Source organism: Rhopalosiphum maidis, chromosome 2, assembly GCF_003676215.2.
Source record: "Rhopalosiphum maidis isolate BTI-1 chromosome 2, ASM367621v3, whole genome shotgun sequence".
In the NCBI taxonomy this organism is placed as follows: Eukaryota; Metazoa; Arthropoda; class Insecta; order Hemiptera; family Aphididae; genus Rhopalosiphum; species Rhopalosiphum maidis.
The window spans coordinates 24,318,762-24,332,613 of NC_040878.1; the positions used below are offsets into that span (position 1 = coordinate 24,318,762).

Consider the following 13,852-nt stretch of genomic DNA (forward strand, 5'->3'; position numbering starts at 1 on the left):
AGTATTCCCCCGGATTTGAATTTACATTTATTTGTTAAGCATTTTTTTACATGGACATTTTTTAAAACTTTGACCACCGGAAAAAGATTGTACATTAGCTATTTCACGCAAAGATTTTTTTGTGACTAAAACGTCTAAAACATCTATTAATGGTTCAGAACATGCAGAAAATTGATTTCTGGAATAAAGTTGAGGAAGAGTGCCATTCTTATAGCCGATTTCTATCAGACACAACTGCAAAGAGTAAATTCTGTGGATCACCTTTACACTTCCGTCTACTTCTGGTAGTTTGACTCGAACTGTGTCGCCAACATTGCATGGTGGGAATTTGTTAATATGTCTAAGCTTGTAATATAGTACAAAATGTCCGTATTACCTTCCAACAACGGCAATATTAATTTATTTTCTTCTCCAATAGTAATGAGGTCGTACCTTTTCAAAATTCGATATGCCTTGTTACTTTTTATTCCACTTGATCTCACATTTTTAATTTCGGAAACTATTTCATTATACTTAACTGCCGATAAATAGACTGAATCAAGCACTATACTAAATATTATGTGTTTTAACAAAAACAATTATCTGCAATCGTTATTTTGTCGTCTACATTTTATCAAAGTACTTTAACCACTCAGTCGTAGATAATGTATAAAATACCCGAGTAATGTACGAAATAAACGTTTTATGAATAGTATTTTACTTTATCCAATAGGTACAGGTAGTGTTCACATTACCCGGGTAATATGTACACTAACCGTATACTATACTTTACCCGTAACATATATAATAATACTTACCTAATATTATAATAATTATTGTAAAAAACGCTGGTGGTGTCGGACCGCATCGTTTATCCATTGGTCAGCTTATATAGTAGGTATAGGTACTCGGTTTTATATAATATATTAGAAGAGTTTCCGAGTTTTCGTTTGAACGGTTCTTTCTATTCTACAATTAGTTATTATTGCTGTAGTAAATTATCGTCATCGGTTATCACGCTCGCGCACAAATATAGGTAATATATTATATACGAGGTTATACCGATATATGCAATAAGACAATATAATTATTACCAAACTTTAGATGAGATCGACAAAGGCGTCTGCGGCATCGTTGTCGTAGGTATAATATTATAATATACAGCGCACTACACGACTATCATATTTATAATTCTATATAAATGCATGAAAAATCATGGCGGAAGTAATCGAAATTCGTTTTGATTTCCGCCGCTGACGTCGTAACGGTTGCGTGCGCGTGCCGACAGTAGTTTTGCGCACGGAAAAAATGAACTCCCAACGTGTAATTTAATAATATATGTGTGGATGTGTGCGCGTGTGTCGTCGACTATCGAATGTTCCAATAGGTGCCTTATATGTTATATTATATATTACGATATCAAATCGTATCGCGATCGTTCAATTACACATAAACGTCCTTTTCCCGGGGCTTCTTCGCTATGCCCCAAAATGTAATACAGGATGTATGATACACTGCTGCAGTTTGCAGAAATATGGGTACAGCACAAGTTAAAGCCTACAAGTATTTATTGCTTTTATAATATTGACGAATGACCCGATTATTTCGAGAATGGAATGCCGGAATTGAAAAGTTATTTGACATGTCAACGTCATATTATGTATATATTCCCATTACCTATACACAGGATAAGTATTTCAGTAGCAAAATATCTGATTCGCGCGTGAGTATGAGTATGTGACAGTGTGACACCGCCTGCGCATATTCCAATCCGATGTCACTTTTATAATTTCAAATTTGTATTGTTGGCGCGGTGGGTAAGAAAATAAAGAATATTTCCTGCCGTATCAATTGATGATCAAAACGACTAAAACCTTAAATCTAGATAAAAGAAAAATGTACAAGAGTAACTACCTACATCGATTTGATCACCGATTACATCAATTGCAATCAATACAATTCTAGTTTAAGGGAAGAGGACGTGAGATTCTTAAAAATGTACAAGGGGGCAGCATGGAATAAAAAAAGGTCGGGAATCACTGATCCAAGGCTATATATATATATATATATATATATAGTCGTGCGTACAGAACAGTACCTGTAAATATGACGTGAGAATTTGGTACGCGGGGCGTTTTTCCTTTTTTCAATATAATTCACCGTCGCGAATTTGCATAGGTGTACCCAACCCACGGCCGTGAATATACTGCACCTGTCCCACGCATAAGCACAAACTTAACCCTCTCTCGCCGCCGCGGCCGAACAAAGTCCGCGGAGGTTATTTTATTTTTATTCGGGCGCGCGAGTGTGTGATGTGCGAGTGTGCGCGCTCAATTGACTGCGCCTGCCGTTCCCCGGGGAAATCAGGTGCCGCGAAATGAGGTAAATGAGATTACGGACCGCGAGGTAGGGAGATGGGCGAAAATCGTGTGTGTGCAGAGTTTTCCAGAATTCCTTTCGGGCAAATGGTACCTATTTATATATATATTGCTCTACACGTTCGGTGTACGTATGTAAGATAATATATATATATATATTGTTATGGCCGCCGACGCAGTTTAATTGTTTTCCTATGCGATATAATATTTTCTTTTTCATTCATTCGGGTAAATCGATTTTTGAAACGACCAAACGTTGTGAGATTATCGTGTGTATAGCAGGAGGAGCACAACACAAGTATATATACCTACTTACAATAATGTTATAGTCGCGTCGAATAAAAAAGGCCTCGTGCCGATAAACTCGATTTCACGTAATGCCTGTCTACGAGGTCTTTCAAAATATAGTGTGTGATAAAATCTTTGCCTATGTATGTAAATTTATTTCTTATGTGAACCCCGACCAAAATAATAAATTGAGCCTCGTGACATTTGAACGACCTTTATTCCGTATACCCAGTGATTCACCAAACATGCTCCAACTTAAATTCTCTTTTAAAAATGACTATTCAAATTTTGATTTTTGGAATTTTAAGTATTTTTAAGGACCATATTTTCAATTACTTATTTTTTTATGTACCGTTAAGAAGTATCTTGATGTGACGATTCAACATTTTTTTCTTAAATAAAGTGTTGATAAGCAGTTATCTTATTAAATTTTAATTTATTTAAACCAAACTACGAGTAATTTTTAAGTTAATAAAAATGTTAAATTTAAGATGAGAATTTTTAAAAATTATTTTGATGGAATTTAAGAAGGAAATTTTTTTTTAACCTCCCCCCCCGAAATTATTTGCTATATACACCACTGGTTTAATCATGTATATACCTGCATTATATACATATCTACTATGATTGATCTCAAATTCTCAAACGAATTTCAACTCGAGTACACCGCATAGACATATTAAGATCTTTTATTTATAATTGTATGAGATACGTCCAATATATGACGATAAAACCAAACAACACTGTTCGTGGTTTCGTGCATATTATTTACTATTTTATAAATTGAATCGATTTGGAAAGCTGTATGTAGTATACAGTGTCTCGAAACGTGTGTTATAGAACATAGAACGCGCATGTCATACAGTTATGACGGATTAACACTTTATTAGCACTTTACTTTTCCCTGAGAGCACACCCGGTCAAATGTCGGTTCAAATTTATTGTCGTTTGCGTGATTCGATGTCGTTATTATATAGTGTAGATATTAATGGTTTATATTTTTCGCAGGAATGGCAAATGTCACGTGTTCAGAAAATGAATTTCAATGTAGAAACGGACACTGTATAGCGCTCCACTGGCAATGTGATAACGAAGCAGATTGCAAAGACGGCAGCGACGAAGACCCAAAAATATGCCGTAAGTGTCCACAAACTCGCCATTAATCGAATATAATAATATAATGTTGTAGTATTGTGTACATTTAAATAATATTGTACAACACTGATGACGATAATATTTATCGACGATTAGATATAGGCAGTATGCATTTAATGTTTACTGTTTAGACAGCAAAAATACCGAATCCATCTTTACAAACAAACAACTCATTCCAATTATTATATTCTTGGCGAAAAAAAAAATAAATATGTATGCTGGCAAACATCTAGGTTGCTCTGTCGTATAACATTCCATAATATTATCATTGATTATATATCAATTATAAATTGCCATTTATAATCAACGCTTCTGTATATAAATTAAATTATTATGTCTATCGTTCAAATCTACATAAAACCAATTTAACTTTTAAATGTTTATACAACTTTCCTATGCCGGGCTGCATTCGTCTCCTAAATTCGTTCAACCCAGTATAGGCAATAATTGTGTATATTGGTATTTTTGATCTAAACCTCACTTATTGTCACAGAGTTTTTATCTCATCGGTAAACATTTAACACTGATAAACCTTAAATTTCTATGCTTCTATTTTTTTTTTTTTTGTAGTTTTTCAAAAATGTCTAGGAAATACTTAAAACTACCGGTTATATCATGTTTAATAAAAAATTATGAAATAATCCATTTCTTATATACAAAAATGTAATTTGTAATGCCCTAAAAAAGTTTTACTGAAATAACATATCATTCAACAAATAAATTACGTATGAATCACGAAAGTTCAAAACAACATGAATCTCGTATTATAATATGGTATATTTTATGATTGTGAAATGTAAAGTTTAAATTTCAAACGAGATGACGTATTAATAAATAAATAAAATGAGGTATATAAATTATTTTAAATGCAAATAAATCTATTTAAAAATAATATATTCTATTTCAACGCCGTGTAGGGTCCAAACGAATACCTAATATATACACGGTTCATTTAATTGGAATGTCAGTCTACTCGTATATATATAATTGCCTTAATATTGGTAAAAAAGTAATAGCATTTTTGACAAAAAAAAAAAAAACATAAATTTTACTCTTTTTTTTTTGCATCGTATACAAAATTGAAAATACGATATTTACATGGACTATTACATTGTTATACCACCAGTAAAGTCGTGTGAGTGTATTTTTAAATTGAGTTGGTCGGCTTATTATTATACATGCATAAAGTATAATACAATTAGACAATATAGTAGCTATAGGTTGTAATATATTTCCATTTACAATAAGTTTTTTTACCATATAATAAACTTTATAGACTTCTTATAATCTATTTAGTTGAATATTTCGTATTTTATATTTCTTTATATTTCATTTGCTAGTAGTTACTATTGTTCACTATAATATGATCATTACTGATTGGCATAACATAATATTATTACACTATATAACTTAAATTAAATTAAATATTTTTCCTACAACTTCGTTCTTATTTTTGCATTTAAAAATAATTACATAACAATCTTATGAAATAACTATTTTTTCTAAAAATGTATATCTTTTTTCATTGAAATACCTAACGTTTATTTTATGCGATGAAAAAGCCATTAAGCCTATTTTTTTTTTTTATATTTTACCGTATTTTGTTGATATTTTTCGGAGATATAAATTTCTAACGTTTATCATAAAAATACATCACAACCGGGCGAATACATCTTTGAACACAATTATTATTATTATTTTTTAATTTTCTATTGAAAACAGTCCACAGGTTTAATATTTTGTTACCAATTCTATCGTTAAACGTTTTTTTCACCATGTAATATGATTTCCTTTTACTTATATTTAAAACAATATTGTATTTAATTTATTTTGATTGTTTATTTTAGTTATTTTTTTCACTAAACCATTTATAAATGTGCAAACATTATTATTATTTATATATTATATACAAAAGTATTTTTCCCAAAAACATTTTTATGATTGAAAACTATTGTAGTTTGTCACTCCAGACACGATTTTCATCGCAATGGTTGATGAAATGATGACAGGTTTTATTTACTTTTGTTTTTATATGTTATTCTTAAAACGTCCTTCACTCCCGTTCGTGACTGTATATAACAACTGTATAAGAAGGAATCGAATGTTTTGAAGAGGACCTTACTACTTGAAAACATTAAGTTATTTTTTTCCTTGTGCTTACACGTTGCTTTATTTTACAACTGAAACCTAATACGAAAATTTCCTATTGTTGTTCTCAACAACGATATAAGTATTTCAAATAAAAGCTTTACAAAAATAAAACGTTTGCTTATGAACGGTTAGGTTATTGATATTATTTTTGTTTCTCAATTTTCCACCTAGCATGACGTTTTGACATTGATTACAGGAAAGTTTATTATTCGATTTCATTCTACCACTTGAGTATAAAGTTGTATTTAACTAAGCCATACATGATTATAACAAAATAGTTAGTAGTTAATTTAATGGGTCGTATTAATTATATTATTAAATTATATCAAATTTATTTTGCCCTTGTATATAAATAACTATTTCAAACATTTTTAACGTACCTTGTCCTTAGACCCTAAACTGAAATTTCAAGCTCTAAATTGTAAATATAAATGTATGTATTTAAGCATCGTCTTTTTTAATTTAAATCTCAATGCAATACATTATTTTACATAGGTACCTAAATTTCATCCAAAAAATTATCATCTATAATAATTTTAGAAAGTAATATGATTATCAAAATTCTATTAAAATAACAACACAAAAATAGGGTTTTTTGAAATTTATTTATATATTTATTATATATTAGTTACTTGGAAAAATGGTATTTTTAATTTACTTATAATATTTGTAAGCAGAAACTAAAGAATAACTGTAATTTTACTATTTTATTTTTCGTACCCAATGCTGGTACTCACAAGTCAAAACGCGTTGCGCCCTAGCTGTTGCAACAACCAACCTCCACATTCCTCGATCACAGTTGTATACTTATACGTGAAGTAACCACAATATCTCGACAAACGGAGTTCAAATATATTCACTACATTTATAGTATAAAAAATATGTCCATGTACTGGTAAATAAAACAATAAATTATTTCTCATTTGCTCAAAAAGCGTAGAATTTATTATACTATACTTGCTTTTTAAATTAAATTTTTTACGATGTTTGCCGTTCATACAATTCCATAGATAGGACATATTATTTTTCATACAAATAATTTCTGTTATAATAAATCTTTATTACCTAACAAAGGTTATTATTTATTATTAAGCCTTAATTTTTTTAATTTAATAGTTGTAAATATGATGATTATTATTTTTTAAGCATAAAATGCAGGAATAATAGTGTGAACGATAAACTTTTTTAATTTGTTATCTTTGATCTTACTTTTTATAATATAGGTACAGGTTATTCTTTAAATCAGATGATAAATTATGTACAGTTTATTTATCTCAGAAAATATTCGTCATTTTTGTTTGATTTAAAACAATATATTGCGGTTAAGACATAATATAAATTATATTCTTACTAATTTTTAATAATAATAAAAAAAAAGTTTTTTCATAAATTATTCGTAAAATTGTTGGGTTTATTATTAAATAGACTGTTTGCACTGTTTTAAAGCCACGTTTATTGTTGGTGGATAGATCTGTTTGATGGTAAATCGTTTGAAATATTTAGATACCTATATTTACTACGTATCTATAGGTCAGAAAATACGAATTATATTTGACATCATACAATAAGTCGTTTCACAATCAATTGATTTCTTGAAAATCCCAATTCGAATCCGGATTAAGTTGTTTGATAGTTTCCAGAATATATTACTGATGTACTAAAAAATACTTATTACAGTGAGGGAACATGTTTGAACGTATAATTACATATGAAAAACAATTTGATTTGGTCTTACGACTGTGTCTCTTTTCCCTAAGTCTAAAAAACACATCGGCCGACTGCCGTATATATGATATCTTGTATAGAAATACTAAATATACACAATCGTATAACTCTTACATATTGTTATTTTATGTATATTTATATATAATTTGATCATTTTATTAAATAATATTACATATATGTTTTGAACCATATGAATGTATTTATGTCATCACATGTACATTCTCGTTTAATAATATAATGAATATTCATAAAAACACTTATATACAGTACACTAAATCTCAAAGTAACACAATAACACACACGCTCACACAAGCATGACACACAGTATTATAGATATATGTAGATCATTTGAAAATAATATCATATAATGGTAGTAGTTATTGAATCACCGTTGGCGTCCATCATTTAACATAATCATTATTTGCATGAATCTGTACGAACGTCTTGTCGTGTTGTGATTTCAGAAAAACGAGTATGCAACACGGATGAATTCACTTGCCGTAAGGCCAAAGGCGAGTGCATTCCGCTGACATGGATGTGTGACGGCAATCCCGACTGTTCGGATGGCTCAGACGAGAAGGAGTGCAGTAAGCGACGACACGATAACTTTTTGATTTTTTTTCCCCATTCTTCTCCCTTCAAATATGACGATTCGTTTATACATACCATCACATCATAACTGCATATTTAATATGTATCATCATATTTATATTTAATTTTGTTATTATTCTTACGTATATTTTATAATATCGGTTTTTCTTGGTGTCGGTTGGATACAATTTTCTTCTTATTATCTTTGACTTTAATATCCGCTACTTATCAATTTAATATCATAATAAATTATTTTTGAGCCCCTACACATATATATTTTTTTACTTACAAATATATACATATATATATATGAATTGTATAATATAACCGCCGTAGCTAATTGCTTGTTGTTGTTGTTGTTTTTTTAACATTATTTCTGTCTACTGTAGACGAAACATGTAGAGACGACGAGTTTACGTGTGGCAACGGAAAGTGTATTCAAAAGATTTGGGTGTGCGACAGAGACGACGATTGTCAAGACGGCACAGATGAGCTCAACTGTCCCAACATCACCTGTTCCGAGTCCGAATTCGCGTGCGTCAAAGACAACACTTGCATCACGTTGAACTGGCGTTGCGATGGCGACTTCGATTGTACCGACCAAACTGACGAAATCGTAAGTGATAAACTGATGATTGTTGAGTACATTTATTGTATAGTTGCCTCAAAAAAAACTTCCCGAGACAATTAATGGTTTTGTGAGTTAGATGCTATTCTGGAGCCATGAACCTTATCAGTTATCGAGGTATAAAAACAATTTATAAAATTTATAATATTATTATTATACGACGATAATCTTATAGTGTTCATACATCCTATCGCGTATCGATACATAAATTTGTCACATGTAAGGTTTGATGTGCATTTAACTTTTAGTAGGACCAAAGAAACTATGATATGACTGTATGAGTATACATGTACATATTTAATAATCACACGATATTCATTAACTAAATCATTATATAATATTATTATAGGTTTGTTATTTATTTTTTATTTTTGGGAATTTGACTTTTTTGGAAACTATTATTGTTATCGTCGAAATATAACAATAATTATCGTCATAAACATAAAAATTATCTTCATTGAAATCGTTAAATAATTTATACATTTTCATTTTTCATTTTATTTTTTTCCTATCTATTATTGTGAGTGGCTTCAAAAACTGTAAAAAAATATTAAGTGACACAGGAATCCGTTTTAATATTTATTACAACGGAAAACAACAATTATTATGATGTATCAAAATTAATAATTTGTATTCATTGTTATTTTTAAAGCCTAAAAACAATTTTTTCGTGAATATTACGACCAGCTATACTCATATACATATTATAAAGGAAAATAGGAAATTATATACTATATCAGCAAAAGTGAACGCAATTGTTATGCTTATTTGAGTGTTTATTAACATTATGAAAATTCTACGTATACATTTAGGATTTTTACATTTTCGTTATAATGATTTCCGACCGCAAGTTCAAAGAATTCAACGCCCAAGTTCTCATCATATTTGAAATCATTGAGACTTGGAGTAGGCTCTTTTCTTTTGATGTATGCATAAGTTCTAATGAGCGTGAATGCGAGAGTTCAAATTTCAAAGATCGTGCAATAATTATTTCTATAAACGGTTCGTATTAATAAAGACATTTCGCGTTTTGTACACGAGAAATGGAATGGCAAGTAGTTCACATAACAACTATTGACTAAAATCACATATTTAGTAAATTATATTACGGCTGTATGACGAGTATTTGACATCATTGTTCCTTCATTGTTCATCACGTAATAATTTACACCTATCATGATGACAAAAATTTTGATTTGCAAAACGTTTAATGATATAATAGAATATGCTGTTTAAATATTGTAAGTACGTTCGTATAAATTTCAAAAATACGTAACCATCGTGGTAAAACGGTGTTCTGGATAGGCTAATTCGCTACACCAGTGTCGTGGATGCATCATTCGGTATCCTACAATAAATATTATAATATACGCATATTACCGATAGTTGAAATCCTATGAAAAAATATGAAATACCAAAAAGTTATTGCACTTCTCTCGCGACTACGGTGTAGATACAAACAGCATAGAATAAAATTAGATTATTTTAACCACGAAATATTATTGCCGTGATAAATATTTAATATTTATAGTAATTATACATTATCATAAATCATAATAATATTTTTATACACAACATTCGCAACATCTTTAATAATAATTCGAAAAACCTTTGAGTTCTTCCGTGTTTCTTGTTTTAACTCGTAATTTTAAAAATAAATAATGTAAGACTTCAAAAATTTGTGTCTTTCTATATGGTTTAGTTTAACCAAATAAATCATTTGTCTTAACATAGTTTATACGTATGTATTTTATTTATATATATACATAGTTATGTGTATAGCGAACCATTGAAATAGATTGCGAATACAATTCAATAAAAAATGTTCTATGATTATCAATAAATAATTTATATAATAACTTAAATAACTTAAATAAATTATAAATTTTTATGTAAATTATAATAATCTTTAATTAATTATGATTTTCAATTTTTTATTTAGAAATATTGGTAAGTTAAATTTTGACGAACTTTGGACAAAATAATTGGTATTTAATTCAATACTTTTAAGTAAACATTCGTCGACCAAAAAAATATTTATTTAAATGTAAGCTGCAGTGTTGGAGTGGGGGGTGAATTTATTTAATCTCTGGGAATAACGTTTAAACATTGAACAATATATACATACGAGTATTTATATATACATATACGTTTATCGATCCAATTCGGATTCGAGGTTCAAAGCAACTTTGAAATGTTTTCAAACAATGTTTTTTGCTTCTGCAATCCTATTTAAGATTAATTTGAATTTGTCTTACCCATGAACTACTCCCCCCGCGCAGCGACCACGTCGGGTTCTGATCGAGTGTATTGGCGCGTATATAACAAACTATAATACCGATGATATACCACAGATTACGATGCACAGCGTCTTGTCGCGATCGGTTCTGATTTATACATTATATTATAATATACTTTACACGCACAGGGTTGTGCGGAAACTACCAGAGTGTCGCAGTGCCGTTCTTCCGAGTTCGAGTGCGACGACCACAGCCACTGCGTCATACAGTCGTGGGTGTGCGACGGCAGCGTGGACTGCGCCGACGGATCGGACGAAGCGCCGCACCGATGCCACAACACCACTTGTCGGTCCGACCAGTTCCGTTGCCGGGACAACACGTGCATTCCCGGATTCCTCCACTGTTCCGGTACGCCCGACTGCGCCGACGGTAGCGACGAAGAAAATTGCAGTGAGTCCGCCGCACGTTATAATCATATACTATTTAAATCGCACCGCCATACCGGTTTAATATCAGTGTTTCGCGCGCGACCGGCGTTCGTGAGCGGCTGTCGGTTAAAGCATTTCTTTACCATTATTGCATGTATATGGTAATGCACACACGACGATGTTATTATTTATTTATTTGCGATCTTCTGTTCGGAATAAACGAAACGAATATCAACAAACAACTACTACACATGCAATATTATCATACAAAGATCTCGGCCGGATTCGGCGGATATGCTTTAAATGAAACGTTCGGATCGTTCTGAAAACGATATCGTATTTCGTACAAATATATTATATTATAGATACCGCCGAATCGGACGAAAAAACATATAATCTAATACACATTTATAACAAGACTTAAAATTAGTTTTTAATTAACTTATTCCATTTTAAAATTAATTTGAGAACTCGGGTTGTTGATATATAATCGCTAATTTCTTTGTTATCATTGACCCCGAAATTAATGCACCAAAATTGTTCTTAAAGTGATTGAACTGATGCAATCACCTTAAATCACACTGATTAAGGGCCGCGATATATAATTATTCGTTATGAAAAACTTAGTTTATAAAATTGCTTAATCAACCGTGTTCGTTATCAGAAGAACCAGTGCACAAATGCGACCCGTTCACGGAGTTCGATTGCGGCAACGACGAGACGGGCGGCATATGCATACCCTTGGAGAAAGTGTGCGATAAGAACATGGACTGTCCCGGGTTCGAGGACGAGGAACAGGAAGCGTGCAACGTGAACGAATGTTTGATCAACAACGGAGGCTGTTCGCAGCTCTGTATCGATTTACCACACACGTTCCGCTGCGCCTGCAAGCCCGGCTACAAGCTCATCAACAACAACACATGTGACGGTTTGTATCGTAATTTTCTTTTTATTATTATTATTATTATTATTATTATTATTATTATTAATAATATCATCATTGTCGACGTCGTCCTATAGTATAATGTACAAGTTCAACCCTCGGGTCTAATCGTCGGCTTATGTATACCTCGAGTGTGGTATAATTTAATTATAAACGCTCATCTGATATTTTGCACAGTACTTATCCCTACCTATTTATTTCCCCCCCCCTCGACTTGGGTTTAGAGCTAATCGACAGGTGGTCTCCCCCCGAATACGTGATTATTCGGTGTTTAACGTCAATTTCTTACGATGCTGCGCCGTCAGAAATCTGCTATATACGCAATAAGCCTAAGCCATGTATGATCGGTTAATGATTATAGTCGCTGGCCTTCAAAAACGGCGTCTGATATGTCACCGATTATCGTATTATATCGATGTTGCAGTTTAAATTAATTTCAATTTTGAACAGTCTCGTTTATTTAAATATGTTTCACAATTTCCGTTTTCTATCACGTATGGTTTTCTAAAGCGAAATCTTAAGTAAAAAACAAGCGATGAAAACTCATTGTTAATTACACCGGTTTTATAATTTTAAATACAATAAGATTCGACGAAACCAAAAGTAATTAGAACGATTATCGATGTACATACTATGATAATAATATTATAATTATTGTTCTACTTACATTTATCTAATAAATGTGTCATTCACATTTGTCGTGATTTGATTCAGTAGGTGATGATTTATCTTATACAATTTTTTTTTAATATAATATTTTTAGAATTATAACGCTTTAAAAAATCGTATATTTTAAAAGTAAATAGTTCCTAACAGTTATACTAGCTGCAACATGATCACCTATGAAATATTATGAATATGTATTGAATATACGTATTGTAAATTTGTACGAGAAAAGTAGTCTGATAAAAATCAAATTGTATACAAATTTAAATAGATGAATATAATTTATAACACTAAGGTATTTATATTATACACTGATGCCTTAATATTTTTATGGCGGCACTGGGAGTCGATAATGATACACGTATAGGACCCATATAGTCATCATATTGGTTCGTATTGATTCGTGTAAATAAAAAAATTATATCCAATTGATAAGAACACAAATATAACAAAAAACTATAAATACCTATCTAACCTATACATAATTTCTGGTTTCGCCCAAACTCGTTATGTGCTGGAAATGATAACGCTGACAACTCCCGTTAAATGTTGGTTGGATTTTTACAGACTCTACTTTATTTTTACGTGTCCGAGATATTTATTTGAACATCAAGGGAAACTGGGTTATCTCTATTTTTGTAAATCCATTTGCGTGACGTGAAATAATATATATTCATAAT

At 31.0% G+C, this 13,852-nt stretch overlaps 1 protein-coding gene across 4 annotated transcripts in view; it reads left to right on the top strand.

Annotated features, from left to right (window-relative positions):
• Positions 1-13,852, top strand: part of LOC113552275 (low-density lipoprotein receptor-like) — a 77,464-nt gene that overhangs the window by 54,795 nt on the left and 8,817 nt on the right. For 3 of the 4 annotated variants that reach the window (XR_003405169.1, XM_026955072.1, XM_026955073.1), the window contains exons 3-7: positions 3,654-3,782; positions 8,141-8,263; positions 8,657-8,883; positions 11,324-11,585; positions 12,228-12,491. Coding sequence is in view for 3 of the 4 variants with exons in the window: in XM_026955072.1 (XP_026810873.1) it covers positions 3,654-3,782; positions 8,141-8,263; positions 8,657-8,883; positions 11,324-11,585; positions 12,228-12,491 (1,005 nt within the window). In the remaining variant the exon portion in view is untranslated. The remainder of the gene's footprint in view (positions 1-3,653; positions 3,783-8,140; positions 8,264-8,656; positions 8,884-11,323; positions 11,586-12,227; positions 12,492-13,852) is intronic. The other variant, XM_026955074.1, reaches the window with a different exon arrangement.